The 21067-nt window shown below is 43.7% G+C and overlaps 1 protein-coding gene across 8 annotated transcripts in view; it reads left to right on the forward strand.

The window, feature by feature from the left end:
- Positions 1–21067, forward strand: part of WNK1 (WNK lysine deficient protein kinase 1) — a 145720-nt gene that overhangs the window by 117625 nt on the left and 7028 nt on the right. For 7 of the 8 annotated variants that reach the window (XM_059726500.1, XM_059726498.1, XM_059726499.1 and 4 more), the window contains 6 exons: positions 5603–5689; positions 6551–6620; positions 11856–11929; positions 12804–13453; positions 14927–15129; positions 15890–16084. In XM_059726500.1, coding sequence (XP_059582483.1) covers positions 5603–5689; positions 6551–6620; positions 11856–11929; positions 12804–13453; positions 14927–15129; positions 15890–16084 — 1279 coding nt within the window. Of the gene's footprint in view, positions 1–5602; positions 5690–6550; positions 6621–10250; positions 10349–11855; positions 11930–12803; positions 13454–14926; positions 15130–15889; positions 16085–21067 lie in introns of those variants that run through there. The other variant, XM_059726505.1, reaches the window with a different exon arrangement.

Genomic DNA, 21067 nt, shown 5'->3' on the forward strand with positions numbered 1-21067 from the left:
GTAGGACCAGTGAATCAAGCTTAATTTTTGCCATTTTTTGTTTTGAGAGGTCTCTTAAATTAGAGACCAGTGTGTCCACAGAAGTTTGCACCAGGATTTTTTTTTTTTTTGGAGAGCTTTAGCATAGATGCTAGTTTGTCACATAGCTAGGTTTTGAAGTATATGTCTTCACAACGGTATATTTGCAAGTACATTAAGCATTGCCTTTCTGAGTTTCTGTTGCCAGTTAAAACTTCTGTAGAGCCCAGCAAATCAAAATAGAATATATTTCTGTAAGACACTTTCAATTGTGCTTTCTATCATGTAAGTTCGAAATCTTTTTGAATCCAGGCGACAACTTCAGAAATGGCCATAAGTCAAAGTCAGTGAAGCTAGCTAAAGCAAAAAACAGTTTTTGGTTTTCTTTGTTGGTTTGTTTTCCAGGGACACAAACTCTTTTGCCAAATAAAATGCACTTAATGAATGAATTGTAAGTAAGTGAAAGGAGGCATTTAAACATAATGCTGCTAGGGTGGTCATCCTAGCTGATATAGTAGGATCTAGTAGCAAAACTAACTCTGGAGAGAAGACTAGATATTGCAATACAAAACTTTATGCTGCAAATGCAAAATCACTACCTAGCTTCACATTTTCAGAAAGCTCCATGGGTTTTCATAAGTATTGCCAGAGATTGCAGTGTTAGTTTTGTACCAGTTTTTAGCATAGCTCTTTAAAACATCAAGTGCTGATTTTAAGGGCTGTTGTTCAAGCAGAATTGAGAGATGCATTGGGTGAACATTTGCCACATGGATAGCTGAGAAATTCTTTTTTGTCTTGTTAACTGGAGTTTGGCTTACTGCCTTAAAGATGCACACCTTGCTGACTGTTGCCACCTTTCTTGTTAAAGTTAAAGGACACTTCATAAAATGGGTTGTGCAACTCTTGAGTATGTTTGCAAGCAGTAAAGACTGGCAATAAAATAGAATATTTTCTAGATATGAAGCTATGAAGATAGAGACTTGTGCTGTGTACACACGTTCAAATGATCTGGAAGAATTTCCCCTGGCTCTTTTTGTTCCTTATCTGGAGATGCATGAACAGACATTAGAATGCTGAGCCCCTGAAGAGCAGAGAGCTTGCAGTGCTGATGCTGGACAGCCAGGGAGCCCCTGTGCACACGTTTTGGTGGGCTCTGCAGATTCCCTCAGTCTATCTAGAAACAGAGGGCAGCAGTGCATACAGAAGCCCCGATTGCCTGACCCAGACTGCTCAGGGTCAACCTGTGTTTCTCTGCAGCACGATATGGGATTGTCAAGAGGGTGTGTTGCTCCCTGCTCAGCTGAAGCATCAGTGTCTAGTGAGCGACACTGGCTCCTGTGCCCCAACCCCAGGGAGAAAAGCACTCTGGGATACTGGAAAACCGCTGTGGCCTCTCTCAGAAGGAAACACATACATACATTTTCTCCTGGGAGTGACTTGACCCTGGTTGTTCCTGGGTTATTTTTCTCTTTGGAGTGGCCATTTTTGCTCTGGGGAAAAATCCTGAACATCATCTGCACACTTGTGGCTGTTCTTGGGAGAGCAGGAACTCTCCCAGGAGAAACGGAGTGTTTGCACATGGCTGTAATAAGCAACAACTTTAGTGTCAGACAATTATTTTGTGAAGAAATGCAAGCTCCATTTCTCTTGAAGCCGCTGTTCAAGTGTACTTTGCTTGCAAATGTAACCCGATTTAGAGATTTAAACTTGTTAAGGAAATATGGATGCAAGTAAGCATCTGTTAATGCCTCCCAGACCTGCAAAATGACCCTGTTATAGATGAACCTTTTCCATTTATTATTAAAACTTTTCTAAAAGTATTAACCTTTTTTGGAGATGAAAATTTTCATGCATGTTTTTTGTCCAAAAGGTGAGTTGTTCTGCAGTTCTTATCTAAAAATCCTTTCCGCCACATTTGGTAGACATGAAACTATAGTCTCCTTTTAAAAAGATGCAAAAAAATCATGTTGTTATAGCCATTTTGGCTGTAACTTTTAAAGCCTTAATATTAACATTGAGTTTTTTCTCACTAGTGGGAGGGGCAGAAAAATGAAAATTGGAAATCTGTCTGCATAGCTTTAGTGGGTATTACTTCTAGCAGAACTGAACTAGGATCTGGTGCTTGGTACTGCAGTACACTCTCTCCCCACCCAATTAGACATGCATAAGAACTGAAAGTGTCAGACTTCTGCTGGGGAAAGTTGCACTCAGTGGGCCTTTTTGACTCGTTGTCGTCCCTTTTTTCAAGTCGGCAGAGGAGCTTATGGCTCATCAGCAGCAAAGATTATGCTAGTTACATCAGTGTGGTGTGAAAGATTATTCCTAACTGAAGCCATTAAATTCCAGAAAATGAGTGGTCATAGGGAAAAGTAGCAATTAAACTACAGGGGTTTGTTTTTTTTGGTTTTTTTTTCCAACCTTAATATTAGATACTTTCCTACTCCTGGGTATAGCTAGGATAGCAAAGTGTAGCCATCTTATTGGTTGAGTCCTCTGGCCTTTCAAAAGATGTTTACTAGAATGTCTAATAATAAATGAAAGGTGTTTTTTTTTTTTGATGGGGAGCAAAGAGATCTCCTCTTGCCTTGTACAAACAGGGTTGTATCTTAATCTGTTTTACTAAAACCAGAAGGCTATAATTTAAGATTAAGATGAAACTCCTGGTTCAGGTACCAGTCCCTGCTATGGTTAGTTACCACTTTACAGAACATGTTAATACATTTATCAAACTCAGCAACTTAACTAGTTTTAAGGCTTGCCCCTCTCTTCCTGGTTGGGGGACAGGTGTGTGTGTGGAAATCCACTTTTGGTTAGGAACCTTCTAATTCCTGATCTTTCTATATATAAATAATATATTTTACTTTTTTTTAGCTTCCTCCCTCTATGATGTGTACAACAGTGCAGCTAGAGAGAGCAGCCCTTCCCTCTCAGCTTTTGCTTTGCTAGGCTAAACAAGCCAAACTCTTCTAGTCATAAGAGGCTCTCCATTCCCCTGGCATTTCAAGTAATCTTTCTCTATACTCTTTCAGTTAACTTTTTTCTTGAACTTGGATAACTACACCTGTACACAGTATTTCAGAGAAGGCATTACTTAAGGCCTTATGCTATACCATTGTACTAAGTAGTCTTATGTTGCATGTTACACTTAGTTACATGTAACAGTTGTATATTAGATTTGTATTAGTCATTTAGTATGACTTAAAGCTTGCTGAGCAGTTGTATGTTAATGTTTGCTACAATCTAAATATAGAAATACAGATCTTAGTACTGCTCTGGAGTGTTGTTGGCTCCCATGCAGTCCCAGGGCTGAGACCTGAAACTCAGATGATTTTTGGGTCTCAGCCCTGGGATGGTACAGGAGCCAGTTCAAGACTCCAGTGCAGTCCCAGAGCTAAGACCTGAAAAATCAGTTTTGAGAGAATTCCCTGTAGCCCCTCCCCGCTCCCCTGCATTCTTGTCTAGGTGCAGGGACCCACTTGAGCCAGTTGGGAACTTCTGTGCAATCCTGAGGCAGAGACTCAGTATTATGGGTCCTAGGCTCAGGACTGCAATATTTGTATTATTGCAGTGGAGCAGTCTTGTATTATAGAATCATAGAAAATGGGGGTTGGAAGGGACCTCAGGAGGTCATCTAGTCCAACCTCCTGCTCAAGGCAGGATATCCCCATCTGGATCATCCCATCTAAGGCTTTGTCTAGCCAGGTCTTAAAAACCTCCAAGGATGGAGATTCCACCACCTCTCTGGGTAACCTGTTCCAGTGCTTTACTACCCTCCTAGTGAGAAAATTCTTCCTAATATGTAACTTAAACTTCCTTTGCTGCAACTTGAAACCATTGCTCCTTGTTCTGTCATCTGCCACCACTGAGAGCAGTATAGCTTCATCTTCTTTTGAACCCCACTTCAGGTAGCTGAAGGCTGCTATTAAATCCCCTCTGTCTCCTTTTCTCTAGATTAAATAAGCCCAGTCCCCTCAGCCTTTCCTCATAAGTAATGTCCCCCAGTCCTCTCACCATTTTTGTTGCCCTGTGCTGGACCCTCTCCAATTTGTCCACATCTTGATACTCCTCCTTCAACATAATTTTACTATGATTCAAGAGCACTCAGCAGCATGTCATTCTACTTGAATGCTTGGACTAGTATTTTAAGTGTGGTTAACGCATCAAATATAATTTGCAACAACCCCCTAAGCTGTTTGTTGGTCATGAGCGAAGTCAAAGATAAGTAAATCTCCACAGTGTTTTGTCATCAGGTTTGTAAGGAATCAGGGTCTTTTTTGAATTCCCTGATTTTTATGTGAGATTAATATGATGCTGATGAAGATGCCCTTTGAGCCACTGAGTACCTATGCACTCTGGTTTCTTATAAAGGTCATTTTCTCTTGTAGCAGTGTCCTTGGCTAAGAGCATACATTTCAGGACTTAATGATCTAGTTTATATGAGAGTGGAAATGAATAGTGGTGCTGTGACTTGCAGATGATACCTTTTAAGAGATTCCATGAAGGTAGAAGTCTCACAGCATCAATTTTTCCCCCCCAGTCTTTGTGCCCATCCTGGCGATGCTAGGAAGGGAATCTCTTGATTTTTGTCATACATTTACAAATGAGCTAAGCCCTCTTCTTGCCCTTGGAATCTTTCTTTTAGCGTGTCCTCCTTAAGCTGACCACATTTTAGAAGGCTCCACCTTGAGTTGTTTGAAGTTTCAAGACTCCTTCTTGGGGAGGCATCTCCCTCTTTCAAGCAAAATCCTTTTTCATCTACATGGTTTGCTTTGGCTTAATGTTTATTGCTGTTTTCATTTATGGATGTTCCTCTTTCTTGAAGGGTTTACTTTGAGCTGCTTGCACTCCTGACCAGATGGTACCTTTAGAAAGACTGAAATGGATAGATTTGTAACTGCTTCTTTGTGGAAACTTTTGAAATGAATTCTTCACCTTTTTTGCATCAATTTGAAGAGGAACCTACTTCTGAAATGGTTTTGCTACCCTTCTAGCACCTTTTTACTTGCTTGTTTCTGTGATTCTGCAGTGGACTCCAATGAAGAGCCTTTGCTAAAGTGGGTGCGCTGTCCAGTCTATAAACTACTGCCAGTGCCACATCAGCCTAAGGAAGCAGCAGGCACAGGCAGCATCAATTTCTGGTTGCTGCTGCCACTGTGATCACAATTGCATGGCTGTGGCAAAAGCAGTCTTTTCTGTGTTACCACCCTCGCCCTCACACCACATTCAGATTCATCTGAAACTTAAATTGGTGCCCAAGGTGGTTGCCCCTGTCACCCTACCCTACTTACACCACTGTACTGTCCTTAAGGACTAAAACTGGAAAGCTTGGGAGGCTGTTTGGACTGAGTCCATTAAGAATCTTCAGAGAAATAGCATTACCAGTGAAGTGCTCCTTCCTGTTTCTGGTTTCTCTGTATAGCTTAATATGCCACTTGTATACAGTAGATATATACCACAAGAAAGCTAGGAAACAAAGGTACTGGAGGTATTGTAACTGTACTGTCTGTTTATACTACCTCTGCTCTTTGTGGTTGGGACATTGGGCAGCTGATAACTGTTGCTTTTTTTTTTTTTTTTACTTCAGTCCCAGCAGCCACTAGAAGACCTGGATGCTCAGCTAAGAAGAACCCTCAGTCCAGAGACTGTCCCAGTAATGTCTGCTCCTGCCTGTGTAAGTATCTTCAGTGTTTGGTGTTTAGTAGTCTTAAAATGATCAAATCTGTGCTCGCTTAAATTGTCATTACAGGGTCAGTTTTTCAGGGTGCTTATTGCAGTCACTCCTTGCTTTCAAAATAAAAATACTTTGAAGATTCAGAAGCTAGTAAATAGCATGCAGGATAAAATACTGCATGGCTTGTCCACAGTGACTCTTGGAAGCTTTTGAAAAGTTTTCTACTCTGTTGGTAAAGATTCCCCATTTAAAACAAAAATACTAGAACTGTTCCAGAGGCTTTGAGGATGCAGCAATTCAGAAGACTTGGAATAAAGATTGACCTATGGGCCTCTGGTACTGAGGCAACTGGAACTGATAAGTATATGCAGAATGTGTACCTTAGCTTATGTGGAAGAGGAAAGAAACTACTCTTTCTACAAAGGCACTAGGAAATTGTAATACCAAATCTGAAAGTGTACTGTGGATAGAGGGTGCAGGGACAGGAAAGCTAAGTTTTTTGCATACACCCCTGCATACTTAAAATTGAGTAGGAAAACTCAAAAGATCCTAACCAGTGCTGTATAGATAAGAGGAGGGGGTGAATCTCAATTTGATGCTGTAATCTGCTGAAAAGGAGGTTACATATTCAAGTAAATGGTGTTTCTATAACAAGTAAAACTTTGCTGTGCACAGAAAGAGGAGTTCTACTGGCCACCAGATCGAATTGGTTGTGCAAGAGATTCACTGAGATCACCTGTTACTTTTGCCTGCAGTTGTCCTGAAGGAATTGAGAAAAACATTGATCCTTATCACAATCTGCCTAAAGCATCTTGCAATACCCAAAGGACAGCTAAAAGATTTTTTTTCTTGTGTTCATAGCCTGTGCCAGCAGTTACCGCTCCAGTAACCATTGTAGCAGCGTCTGCACCTACACAGCCCCTAAAAGATGGTAAGAATCCTCTTGATCTGGTGCTTCTCACCTCACTTCTTTGGAGGAAAGTGAATAGAGTTGCTGGGCATGATTAAATGTCAAAACCTGACATTGCAGGGTTCCCTCCTCTCTTCCCCCAGGGAAGGTACTAGTTTTGATACAGTAGGCAGCCATTTTGTAGTATGGCAGGCTGAGGCAAGGGATATACTAACGAGTTTAGCTCATACAGGTTTTAAAACTCTTACAATGTTAAATTTTTATATTTGTTTACTTGAATGTTCATACATTGCTCACTAAAGTATAATTTCAGAACTTGGAGTGATTTGTTTTAATCTTCTGTGCATGTTAATTACTTGACAAGAATAAAGATTACATTTCTTATCATGATCTTTGTGTACTGCAAAAAGAGGCTCTCTTTCCTTTTCAGTGGAACCAGATTATTTCTCCTCTTTTTCCTAAACAGAGTGTAAGCCTGATATTAAAACAATACTTGGAGAAAAGATTTGCTTCCTGACTTTATTCAGAGCAGATGTTGGATTTTCAAATCCTGAATCTATCCATCTGCTATTTGTACAATCCTGTAAAGGTTCTAGGAAGTTTCAGGTATGTCCATTAAGGCTGTGTGAAACACCATTTTGTTTTGACATCTGTTTTGCTGTTACGAAGGGACAGTGTTTCGTTTAATCATTTCAAAGCACTGTCCCATTTTGTTTCATCAAAACTGTTTTGCTGTTTTGACTGACTTCGACATTTTGCCCATAGGGTATAATGGAGAGTCATGAAGATGCCTAAAACGTTGTCATTGCTTGCCTGATTCAGATGCAAATTGCAGGGATGGTAGCCCCTTTTGAGGGCATGAAGCCTGCCAGGTTTCAAGGAGATTAGATATAGGGGTTTCTCAGAAACTGCACCCCGAATTTTTTTTAAAGCAAAATTTGCCAGCAGCCTTATGTCATCTGGCATGGAGATCCAGGGGCTCACCAGATCCAGCCTTCCAGAGGGCTGCAGGGCTGTGCTGGACTCCTCCTTGGGGTGTGGGGCCCCCAGATCTGCGCCAGATGACATAAGGTTGCCACCTGGGACCAGTGCTGGGTGCAGCCTGCACCCAGCGCTGGACTTTGTGGAGCTCAGTCCGGCAGCAGGAGATAGCGCAACCCCAGCTCTGCCCACCTCCTGCTGCCAGGCTGTGCTCCGAGCAGCTCTGCAGCCCTATGGAGCTCAGCCTGGTGGCGGAAGGTGGCCAGAGCTGCGGCTGTGCTCTGCCTCCCACCACGGGGCTGAGCTCCGTGGGGCTGGCAGAGCCAACTGGAGTGCAGCCCGGCTGCAGGAGGCAGGGAGAGCCAAGGCCGTGTTACCCACCAGACTGAGCTATGTGGGGCTGCGGAGCTGCTTGGAGCACAACCCTGGCTCTCCCCTGCCTCCTACCACATGATGTTTTGATGCTTTTGGTTTCATTTCGATTTTGCTGTTTCGAGCTCGAAATCAATCGAAACAGCTTCAAAACTAGACACTCAACAAAATTTTGCACAGCCTTAATGTCCATGTCTCTACAAAAATAGTCGATGTACCTGGCTAGTTAAGTCCATAAGGTATGGACTTACGGGAGTGTTGAAGTATCTGTTGCAGGTTGTCTTGTCTAGTTTTAAAGAACCTTGGTTACTTTTTCCACGAGTGAGTTGTTATACTGTTAGCTTTATTAATAATGAAATAATTCTAGTAGTACTCAATGATTTTGCCCCATCTGTGTTGAACTTTAAATTTTAGGTCAGTTGAAATCTTTAATACAATGAATTTACAGCTTTACCATATTCTTGGGCAACTTTTAGTTGTATGGCTGGAATGTAGTCCTGTCTATACTGTTCCTTCAGCCATGACTGCCTTTTAATGGGATTTTTAGCTGTAAAGACAGAGATGTAGAGCTATGTTGTTTCTTCATGCTTCAAATAATCTTCCGTGGTAATTAAGCTGATCTAACAGAACACACAGTGTGGTGGGAGGGGATTGCATGTTGCCAGCCCTGAAGACAGAAAATGAGACTAATGTACTGAATAAAAACAGCAGTCCTGAAATTGTTTAGTTTAACCTTTGAATCTTTTTGCATTAATAAACTGGCTCCAGCTTTCATGCTGCTTAACACCTGGTTATCTAACATTTTGGTACTAGAGATTAAATATAAAACTATAAATATATATATCTATAAATACATAAATATACACCCATATACGATTTATATATTTGTGTGTGTATGTATATGTATATATAGATTTTTATCTATCGGGGGTGTGTGTGTGTGTGTGTGTGTGTGTGTGTGCATATATATAAAAAAAAAAAAATTATCCTACTCATTATGTTTGCCTCAGATGCATATTTCCAGGTTTAAAAGATTCCATTTTGCTGGCAGGGTCACCAAGGCAGTGATGCATCTTAGAGTGAGAGAAGTCAGCAAAATGAGATGGCATAGGTGTAACTTCTGCTTAGCAGAATACTAAAACTGTTCATCGTTCTGGGTAGCCGAGTACTAATTCTGCTAAGTAGAATTTACACCTATGTGGTCTCATTTTGCTGACTTCTCTCACTCTAAGGTGCATCACTGCCTTGGTGACCCTGCCAGCGAAACAGAATCTTTTAAACCTGGAAATATGCATCTGAGGCAAACATAATGAGTAGGATAAACATACTGAAAGAACAGTGTGGTCTCAAGCTCTGCATAACAAATCACTGTGAGATCAGGTGAGGTATACCAATACACTGGTCTGTATCACATCAGCACAGATAAAAGGAAAATTGACATTATTGGCAGTTGGCTTTTTTTTGGCTGAAGTGGCCAGTAATGTTGCGGATAAATACTGCGTGCATCATGGGTGCAGTCACAGTATGCATACAGCCAAGAGTACAGCCCGGCAGCTTGGAGAGCAGCATCCAGCTGGTAAATCTGGGGTGGGGAGGACAGATTGATACCCCCATGGTGAGGGAAGGAGTGGGGTTGGGGTAGGGACAGACGCTGCCTGGGTGGGGTGGGGCACAGGATGGAGCTGCAAGCAACTCGTCCCAGTGGTGTGGGGAGGGGGGCAGCTCCCGCCACTGCGTGCATCCCTGGGGGAGGCATGGGGGACATGGGGCCCCCCCAGATCTTTGCGGGAAGTGAGGGTGAATTGCCACTGTGGGCTGGGGCGGGGGTGGTGTTAGGCTTTTCCTGGTGGTGGGGAGCTGTGCTTGGGGTGGGCAGCAGTGCTGCAAGAGGGGCTACGAGGTGGGCTACAGCTACCCCAAAACTTGTCGTAGCACCCCCCCTCTCCCCTCCGCTCCTTCCCAGTGCTGCTACCTGCCCCAAGAGCAGCCTCAGCCCAGGACTTCTGCTGGGAAGAGCCCAGCACCAGCCCCAGCCTGTGCAGAGGCAGCCCGTCCTCACCCCACGCATAAATCCAAGGGGTGAATGTCCCTCATGCCTCCCCTGGGGGTATGTGCAGCAGCGGGAGCTGCTCCCAGATGGAGCCACTTACGGCTCCGTTCCACACCCTGCCCTGCCCCAGCTGTGCAGCCCCAGTCCCTGCCCCAGCTCCACTCCCTCCCTTGCTGTGGGGGCCTCAATCTGCACCCCCCTCCCCCCTTAATGCCTCTTCCCTCCGTCTCACCACTTCCTCCCCACAGACTTGCCAGCCAGACGTTGCTGTCCAAGCTGCTGGGCTACGTTTTGGCAATCGGACCAGTATCAGCCCAAAAAGATCTTTATTGGTGCACTCCTAGAGGTCAGATGAAGTCCATGAATTTGGAAGACTTAGGATCTGAATAATGGATTCACGGAGTATTTGGTCTGGATTAAGTAAAGCTAAATGAAGTCTGTTCCATTCCTCCCTCCCTCCCCTGCGCAAAATGCAAAACTGGGAATATCTAACTACTTTCCTTATGCAAATTTCCTTGCATCTTGATTTGCTTTCAAAGGAGTGAAGATAATTAAATTACTCTTGTATAAAACTTGTGGTTAAAACAGGTTTGCATCAGGTAGTCATATCTCCCATTAGGCTAAAGGGGTGTGGCAGATTGGGTAAAATGAGGCCCTGGAGTAATTAAATAAGATTTAGCCTGTGACCCTAATGACTAGTTGGAGGAAGATTTAATTTCAGTGGAGTGATTTTTTTTTTGTAGCACAGTTGACTAGTGAGTATCTGAAAATGCATCAAGAATAAATACAACAATTGGTGGGGAAAAAATACAGACATTAATTAAGCATGCTGCGCCTTTTTGTATTTCAGTTTTTAGGTGAAATACTGCTAAAAACTCCCTCTTTAATCTCCCATTTGACTGAAGCAGAGGAATAAAGCAGTAATTTTCACTGCTTTGAGTGGCGTTGTGAGCTCCTTAAAAGGGTACCATGGCCCAGTCTCCTGACAGCCCTCCCCACAGCCCTTCCCACCAGCTTCACAAGAATGGGAGGAACAGGGAAAGGAGCTGAATTAAAAAGCACAGCTTTTGTTCCCAGCAGCCCCTGTGTCAACTGCTCCTGTGCTTCAAGCTGTGCAGTCTCCTGTGGGTGGACAGGTGAATGCAAGGTTGTACTTTCTCAGCCCAGCTCATTCCCCGCTCCTTCCATGCTCCCATGGAGTTGGTGGGAGGGACTGTAGTTAATGGTGCTCCAAGCACTGACATTCAAGTCCCTAGAGGAGCAGTCACAGCTGAAGAGGCCATGGTAGAGATGGTGGCAGGGCAGGTTTCTACCCCTGCCTCCTTTACATGACACGAGCAGCCACTGTTGCTCCCGTCTGCCTCCTGCAGGGACAGCTGCCTCCTTCAGAGGTCTAATGACCCACCCTAACCTCCCTAATCTGCCCTGCTGAGCAGCCCCTACTCGCATGGAGCACCATACCAGGGTCTCAGGAGTGCCGTGCCCACCCTGCCACACCATGAAACTCTTTTAGGGGTGCCACAGAGTGTGAGGAGATGAGCACTGTAAGGGATTAGACCTTAAATGGGGTGGCACTAAGTTCCAAAAAGTCATGGAGGGTGCCTCAAGTTTAACACAGTTGGGAGCCACTGGATTCAAGAAAGGATGCCCTCCAGTAGTGAAGGTCTTACCTAAAGCTGATGGAATGCAAAGACGCTTCCTGAAATTTTGCACAGTAGCAAAAACATGAGTACTGGGCTGGGGGCAGTGTCTAGGGTGACTGTATCCTTGACTATGAGGGCCAGGAGGAGAGAGAGGGGATTGCATTTCTTTCTTAACCCACTTCTCCCTTCTACCCGATCTGTCTGTTTCAGCATCACAGAGTGCAGAGAGCAGTGCTGCGACCACCACTGCAGGGACTGGAGTTTTTAAGATGGGCCGATTTCAGGTAAGAGATGTTACTTTGGAATTGCTTCTGAAATGGGAATTAATATAGGACTATCACTTCCTATTAGGGTTGGGCAGTACTAGGCTGAAACCATTTCCTGAAAGGTAGTGCCAGTGTTGGAGCACAGAATTCACATCAAGCTTAAGGGTAGAGTTCACAAGCGAGGCTAAGTGTATAGGTACACACAAGCTGTTTGTCATGAACGATGGGACATTGCTGTTCTGTGGTAACTGCCTGCCTGCATGCTCTTACCTTGCAGCAAATGAAAACATGTGGAGTAGCCCTCTTCCCATTAATGTCTTTCTTTTTATTTACTATAGAGGCTGCATATGGGCCCTTATTATGGAGCTGCTGATGTGCAGTAGTATCCCATATTCCACTGTCTTCAGTAACTTGTTGCTATGTCTGTGCCCTGAGATTATACTGTGGTTTATTTACTTGATTACTTATTTTTATATTTTGCGACCCTTTAAGCCTTGACATGCATCTTGTGTGATGACTGTTGGTTGTCAACCTTACCTTAAACATCAGTTACTTGTTGATTGTAACACATCAGTGGTCTCCACTCTTTATTATTTTCCATGTTTTATTGTGAAGGAAACCTCCTGATCACTAATTCTTTCAGGAAGAAGGCATAAAGGTGGTTAAAAGCTGGATGATTTAGCTCTGGAAAAAATGAAAAATGTTGTTCTACCTTATACTTGCGGAGATATGAGTCTAGGAAATTGAGAAGGTAGCTTGCTTTGCATTCCTGCAGGGAAATGAATCACTTTCTCACTTTGACATACTTCTGACTGGGGAAGGTGAAACGAGAGCCTGTCATTGTTTAGGATTTGAGACTGCTGTGCTCACTGAGTGTTCCTGTCACTTCCAGGTGTCTGTGGCAACTGATGACATGCTGAAACCTCAAGAAACTAAGCCTGTGCACTTTGAGACAACCTCCTCTGATTCTTCTTTGTCTGGCAGTAGTCCAGAGAGTACTCTGGTGAAGCAGACTTCCAGTCAGCCAATGGAGACTGTCATTGGCACTTCTGTGGATGTGGTAGACAGTGTTCTTGCTCAGCCAGTTCCTGCCACACAGTTGCCATCAGAGGTTGGGCAGCCAACTAAAGTTGGGCGCTTTCAGGTGACGACAACAACAGACCAAGTGGGTCGCTTTTCTGTTTCTAAGACCCAAGATTCAGTCACCTGTGGGGAGAAAGAGCTTCTTTCTGTGGACTTGGAGCAAGTTTCTTCTCCAGGCCTGACTCCAAAGAAAGGTGTACCAGAGTTGATGGAACCAGAGCAGTCTCCGCATGTAAATGGTCCATCGTATGAGCTGGAGGCTGCCTTCCTGAGCGGAGCAGCTAAGGACTTGGATGATGGCTCCGGCAGTCCAGACTCTCTGCAACCAGGGGGTTCCAAAATCAGCCTCCCCATCCAAAGCCTTAGCAACTCATTCAACTCTTCCTACATGAGCAGTGACAATGAGTCGGATATTGAAGATGAAGACTTAAAATCAGAGCTGCGGCGGTTACGGGAAAAGTAAGCTTCTTTTTGATTGGTCGTTAAGTTTGTGGGTATGTTTGAAGTATGTGCAACAACTTCCTAGTCAAGTGACAGAGCTGCTTTCATTTAGGAGGCAACAAAAGACACTTTTCCCCTTAAGGGTAAACCCCAGTTAAAACACATTTTTTCCTGTAGGGTTTTGTTTAAAGTTGTTCTATGGGCTAAAAAAATAACCTCTAAATACACACCTACAATTCATAGTTTATGCACAAACAAAGAAAAATGGTACCAGGTAAACTGTCTCACATAATACCTTAAATGCAGACTTACAGCTTACTGAAATTTTCTGGGATTATGGAGGCTGTTTTTTCAGTTTTGAAAATGGTTCCTAAATCTCTTAAGCCCAGGACCAAGAAGGGAATTGCACTGAGCTTTCTGGTGTCTGGTTCTGAGAGTGGAGTTTACAAAACAAGCGAGGTGTCTGTACTTTCAGATGGGCATAGCTGGACATGTGAATTCTTATGCTGAAGGGGTGGCGGTGGCTGGAATCTAGTCTTTAGATCTAGGTTTAATTCCCCCCTTGGCCTGAGTGTATTCATACCCACACCTCTTACTTCCTTAGAGTGTCTAAACCACAGCCTTTGTTGTCAAGGTTGCATAAAGTACACTCTTCACCCCTTCTGTTTGAAACTTGGCTACTTTGAATCTTGCAGTATGCAGTTGGTAGATAAAATGCATATATGGCCTTGGAAGCATTAGTTGGAACCCAGGAGTCCTTTCCTTCCTTTTCCCTGAGAATACTCTTATCACTAGGCTATGGAGTTAAGTTAATTGCCCTCTTCCTTACCCCTGTGGCTTACTTGGTGAGTTCTGTGATTTGCTTGCTTTGCCTGGAGCTGCACCTTTAGCTACGTACATCCCTTTTAGATTTTTTCCTTTAGGGACATCTAAAAGTTACTCTAAACAAAGAGGGATAGGGAAAAACACTGTAACAGATCAAGGAAATGTTGAGCTGCTGATTTACCTTTTGCTCATGGATCTAGGGTGTGAGGATTCATGCATGAGTGTCTGCAGAGAACTTGCATGTAATCTTACAGGAAAGGTGGTGGCTTTGGATCTTGTTCATATCTAACTGGAAATATCTTGGATGGCATTAAGCCCACTGGGAAATACAGGAGCCTAGTCTCCTCTCTTTTTTTTCCCTTTTACAAGAGTGCTTTTTCCAGCCCTGCAGCATTTATGTAGAAGCACTAGACCATTATAGTTCATTCTTGGCTGGTATAATTGCAGTGCTGAAGGGGAAATGTTACATTGGCACTTAAGGCAGTATTAAAACAAGAACTTTTGACATGACTATCCAATAGCTAATTGTGGCCAAGAATTCCAGTCCTGTTCCTCACCTTAATGGATTGCCCAGGGGGAGGGGTGGGGCATGGAGGGTGGAGCTTAGGAGGGAGAGAAATTGGTAGGTGTAACTGCAAGCACCTACATGTGTTCATAATTCCTCAGGCACCTTAAAGAGATCCAGGAGCTGCAGAGTCGCCAGAAGCAGGAGATTGAATTGCTTTACACAAAACTGGGAAAGGTTCCTCCTGCAGTGATTATCCCCCCAGCTGCTCCTCTCTCAGGGCGAAGGAGGAGACCTACTAAAGGAAAAGGTAGCAAATCCAGCCGCAGCAGCTCCCAGGGCAATAGGAGCCCCCAGCTGTCGGGTAAGGCTTCCTACAAGGCTCTGAACTGGTATCGCATGCAATGAGTTGTTCATGGCAACTTTTGATTTGGTCTTAAATCCTTTTCCAATGTGTCATGGGACTCTCAGTGCTCAAGCTGATGAAGAAGTTGGTTGAGGTGGTGGCTTCATCAGATTTCCCTTTTGAATAGTAGACTCAATTGAGTGATGTTTCTCATTTGGGGTGGGAGGTGATATATATTTGCAGCCTTTGCCCATGTGTAGCTTCTCTGGTCACTCTGGTTTTTGAGTTAGAAATTGGGTACATTAAATTGTCTTGGAAAATCAATTTTAAAGACGGTTCATTTTGAACAAACTGATTTTTGCATTTAGTGGAGGGTAGTCATCATGTTTCCTGCTGGAACTTCAGTCTAACTATTGAAAATGTGACCTACCTAAATATCTGATAGTCCAAATAATATTCTGGTTTCTTTCTTAGCAGCTGCATTAGCCTCTTCATCCCTCAGTCAGCATGAGAGCCTAAATATGAGAATCTTGCCAGAGGCCCTTCCCTTCTGGTTTTCCTGCTTGTCTTTTATTTTTCCCAGCTCTTCTCCCTTCTGCATACCCTTCCAGTGATACCTACTTTAGTTGCTACAGATATTTCTGTCTGAATCACCCAAGTATACTTAGCTGCAGTTGTGATCCTCCTATGTAGTGGAAAGAGTCTGGGCTGCACTGAGGAGACCCCAAACTTTTATAATGTACCCTTGTGTCCTGATTTTTATGATTTCTTCTTGTAGGTAACTTGTCAGCTCAGAGTGTCCCTTCAGTCTTGCCCCCACAGCAGACTCTTCATCCTCCTGGTAGTGCTCCAGAGACTGGGCAGAACAATCTGTTACAGCCCCTTAAACCATCTCCTTCAAGTGAGAACCTCTACTCTGCCTTTACCAGTGATGGTGCCATATCAGTACCAAGCCTTTCTGCGCCAGGCCAAGGTAAGACTTTGGATGAAATTTAATGCCAAGTTTTCCAGCAGCCTCATGGCTCAGGAAGTTCTCAGGCCGGGGGACACCCAAGATAAAATAAAGGTCCTAGATAAGGGGTGTCGTTTGTGCTTAGAAACTAATCAAGGTGCATATGTGCACCTCTGGGCCACATGTTTGCTGCTGTTGGATTTCTGTGTTTTCGGGTAGGGAGAGCTGCAGGTGAAGTAACCAGGGGGTATATCGCACAACCCTCTGCTCAGAGGCAGTTGCTGAGGGGAGTGTAGAACCAGAGAGTACTGTTGGACATGCTCGTTACAGTGGTGCTGAAGCCCACTGAGAATGGATCCTATTGTGCTAGGCCTTGTGTAATACATAGTTAGACTCACAGCCAAAAAGCTTTCAACAGACTAGACAAGGTGAGAGAAAGGGTCCAACACAAGCAGAGTGCATGATGTGGTAATTCAGCATCTAGATAGCTTCATGATTTTGGGGTGGGAGGGAAGGTTTAGTTAGTTTAAACGATTGGTGGGGGTGGGGAAACTGGGAAGAAGAGGATAAGAGGAGAGGTGTAACTTGAACCAGAGATGGAAACTGGGGGAGAGGTTAGACCAAACAGTCAGGGAAGTCTAGATGAAACTAGATAAAATTTCGCTGCCAGTGCAAAAGTCCCTGCTTTGGTAGCTCCTGCCACCTGAAGTGTTCTCGTGATGGGGGTATAATTTACGAGCACAAACTGGGAGGAGTAATAGCTCTTATGCTTGTAGCCTCCTAAGTGGGAAATCATATAAGCCATTTTCAAACATTCCCCCTGAAAAGCTAGTTCAGTGCAGTGGTCTCAAGTGGGTGGTGTCTGGTTGGCACAGAATTGCATGGGGTAAAATGTAGGCATTGATGATGAAAAAAAGGATGAACAAGTGAAAGAGGAATTTCTCATAGGAATTCTCCCATGTTAATCTCTTCAGGAATATTGGGGCTACTAATTGTTGTTAAGTTGCACAATGTCACATGTCACCAAGTGCCTTTGACAGGTATGTTGAATTAGACATGGGAGATTTACCAGTTCTTTGCTGTTAAAAATGGTGGTGTAAAGGCTGGAAGGATTGAAGGAAACCTTTGTATTGTGTTTATATATCACTCACTGCTTCCTGAGGTTTGTTCTCGTGTGCCATGTTAATGCATTTCACCCCTCCAACCTCAAGTTGCTAACATCTTGTAGTTGTCTGTCCCTCCTCCTCTCCTTTTTCTGTTCTTCCCTTTCTTGTTTTATCACAGGCTGTGCGAAGTTTAACTGTGCATCTGAGAGGGTGACGTTCAAGCCTGGTGGCAGGAGGACCCGATTTCTGAGTACGCCCTGCTTGGCTCTTTGTGTGTAACACCTTTACTCCTTCCTTGTCTCTTCTTTCTTTTTTATTTCCTGCTGCTTGGGTTTGTCTCCTGCAGCCTGTTCTCATCTGCTTCTCTGTATTCCCTCCCATCCCATGGCTTGGCTCAACTGCTCTTTGTACACTTTAGAAGTTTGGATTCTTGGATTAAGCCCTCCTATTTGTAACTGCCCTATAACAAGCACTTACCTTCCATAAAGTTTGAGGGAGACTTCCCTATTGTGACTAGTATTCTGTAAGGAATCTGCAGAAAATCAGGAGGGATCACAAGGGCATATGGATTCCTGGTGCTTTCATATGACCCAGTTTATGATCTTGCTACAACACATGCTTGTGGACACACACATCATTGAGAAAAATCTGGTTCTCTTGAGTGGCAGTGAGGGCTGCCTTGACCAGATGGTGGCAGCAGCAGCAGGGATGTCCAGGGTGTGCTCCCTTGTATTAAGACGGTTTTGTTACTAGTATTTAAATGCTAAATAAAATGACTGCTTCTGCAGTGCATCTCCTCAGTAGGTTGGGTTAATTATCTACAGCAGTGCATCTCCTCAGTAGGTTGGGTGAAGCTCAGCATCTCATAAACAATATTTTGGGGTTGCACCAAAAGCTTAGCAATGATCACTGCCTTCAAGTTCATGGAGTTAGCTAGTTGCTAAAAAAAAAATGGAAGTATTTAAGGGAATTATACATGTTTGCAAAGGATCCTTCAGAAACGCTTCCCATATTAGTAGCCAAGGATATGATGCCTATATTCAGAAAAGGCTACTCTTGCTGGGGGTTGGAAACTAGCTAAACATATTATTTGTGAAGTAAGGAAGGGAAATAAGGGTCTCCCAATGCCTTTCCAACCCCCCAGAATTCTCCACACCCTTACTTACGGTTTTTCCAGTTAAGCCTCAAACTTCTGATGTGGTTATCTGGAGTATAGAAATGCATGGGCGGAGGCTGCAAACATATTGTGCTGCTTCTTGGGGGTGCTACCAGATCTTCCATGCTTCCTCTATAGGCTGGACTTGTGAGTGCTGTGATATTCCCTCTTCTGCCCCCTGCCCCTGGAATGACTGCATCTGAGAGCTGGAAGCCCAGTGAAGTTGACCACCTTTTGCCACATTTCACACCAGTTCCTCAGATTTGTATCATCTGTCTGTCTTCAGCAAAGTAGCAACTTGGCTGTGCCAGGGGATCTGTGTATGGATGAACTCCAATAAAGAAATCGGTGATTTACAGAACTAGCTTTCTACAGAGACAGCTGCAATGGAACGAGCTAAAACATTCCCCTTTGTTTGGGAGGAGGGAGAGAAGATTCTTTTGTTGCTTTTTCTCTTCAGACAATCACCCTTAGCTGGATTTCCAATGTTGGGACAAAGTATGTCTTAAGACGCAACTGACCAGATCACTTTTCTTTCCCTTCTCCAGAATTTCAAAACATGTAGTTCAACAGTGTTGGGCAGGTAGAAGGGTTATATACTGACTGGCCACTTGGGTTTCCAAGCTTTATAACTTCTTTTAGTGGAGAAATGTTAAGACTTATAAAAGTAGGCTTGGCCTGGCCCTTTCTTGGGAAGGGGAATATAAAGAACAGTTGGGGTGGGACTTGATCATTCTCTGGAGATGACAGGATGGCATTTCTGAGCCGGATGTACTTATGGTCAAGGTGCTTGCTTATATAGTAAAACACGCTGAACTTGTCACAACCTCAGGCCCACTTTCTGAGGCCAACTGTAAAGTATCATGTCTAGGGGAGGCTTTGTTTTGTTTTTTTCTTTCTGTGCCCCTGCCCCTTAAACTTGGGATTGCCAAATGGGGAAGGGTGGGCTAAGGTTCCTTCTGAAAAATTTGTTGTAGCTGTCCTGTAAAAATGGGTATTGCTTATGAAAGCATGGCTTGGCTTGGCTTGGCTTGATGCTTAATTTTTACAGGTTGCTCGCTTCCTGGAATCTTGTACCTAAAATGTTATCACAGGCCATTCTGGGCAGTTGGGGAAAGATGCTTAGTATAGAATCAGTAGTGTTGAGGAAACAGTGTAGTGATCAATAATGATGCTTTAAACTCGAGAGAGAGAGAGGAACAGGCCCAGCAGGGAAATGGCTAGCTTTTTCTGTTGACATATTTCAGAAAATGGGGAAGGGAGGAGTGGTTATAGTTAAGAGCAAACAATCCAGTAGCCAAATGCTTGGAGTATCTCAGTTTTGGGCAAACGTTACCCATAAGAGACTCTCTTCCCACTTGTAGTCTCCCATGTCTGTCTACCTATATCTGCCCTATGTGCTTACACTTCCTAATGTTCTGCACTAGAGTCCAGGGAACTATTGAACTGGCATGCGGTCTCTCCTTGTTGAGAGCACTACCAGAGAAATGCTGCCAGAAAGTTATACAAATATCTAGCCCAGGAAGCAAAAACATGCCACTAGTGGCCCTCGAAAGCATACCTGCAGCACTGCTCTACTGTGCCCTCTCCTCTCTTTCTCACTGGGCTTTTTGTACTGTTTGCTGATACTAACATTTCTCACTGTTTCTCTTATTTAACAAATTACTCTCTCTTTGTGCTTCAGGGAAGATGGTGAAAAAAGTCTGTCCTTGCAACCAGCTCTGTAGTAATTATCTTATCTGTTACTTCTGATCCTTGACTGCAAAGCTGTTCATGAGTCTTCCTCTGTCATTAGAGCCTAATCTCTCTGATTCTGTCTCCAGCACAGCACCTGTCTCTGTCATGCTCTCTAATGTGTGTTCATTTTGTTTAACATGTTAATAGGGTCCAGCTCCCCAGGCATATTTACAGATGGATGGGTGGGGAATTAAGCTGCTGCTCTATGCTTGCTAGACATCACCTTAGTTATGGAGCTGATTGCATAATTCAGTGTTTCACCAGTAGAGCCAGTTGCACACAATAACATGGTGAGCTTGCTTCTTGTGCAGCTTGCTCATAGTGACTCTGCTTGGGGTTTGCCTCCTGTCACCTGACAACTAGAGAGAGACTCCTCCTTACTGTTTAAGATCTAGAAAGCCATTAAATGACATGCCACTAAAGCAGGATATGTTTAGATGTATCTAATTTGATTACTGGTCTTATCTAGGGATGCTGTAAATCTTTCGAGAACAGGTGCTCAGGGTTGGCCTTGGGGGGTAGGATGAAATTAGGTTGGGGTCACAGGCTGAAGGGAAAAGCCTCACTTTTGTTTCCAATCCTCCTTATCAGACCAGATATGGGGACTTTTGCTGTGACTGAGCAGGACTGGAGGGATGTTATTTCCACTGAATGCTACGTTTTAAGTGCTCCCCCTTTCAGACTCTTCTGATGGCCTTTTTTATAGGTTGGGATTGCATCAGGACAGCCAACTAAAATCCAAAATTCCTGAGAATGAGGGGTTTTATTTATTTTGAACTGTTAAAAATGGGGGCTTTGTAATGTTAGGTTTGACATCTAACAACATGAACCAATCTGTCTCTGTCCCTCTGGTGAGCCTGAGACAAGAGCTCCCAAGCAAAATTTACCCTATAAGCAAGAGAACCGGGATGTTCATATCCCATTGCATATCTCTAGCTGAGTACACCTTGATGTCTCTTGACTAACTGTTTTTGCCTCTTCCTACGCTGGCTTGGGTGCACTCTT

This window comes from Alligator mississippiensis, chromosome 4 (assembly GCF_030867095.1).
Source record: "Alligator mississippiensis isolate rAllMis1 chromosome 4, rAllMis1, whole genome shotgun sequence".
NCBI lineage: Eukaryota > Metazoa > Chordata > Crocodylia > Alligatoridae > Alligator > Alligator mississippiensis.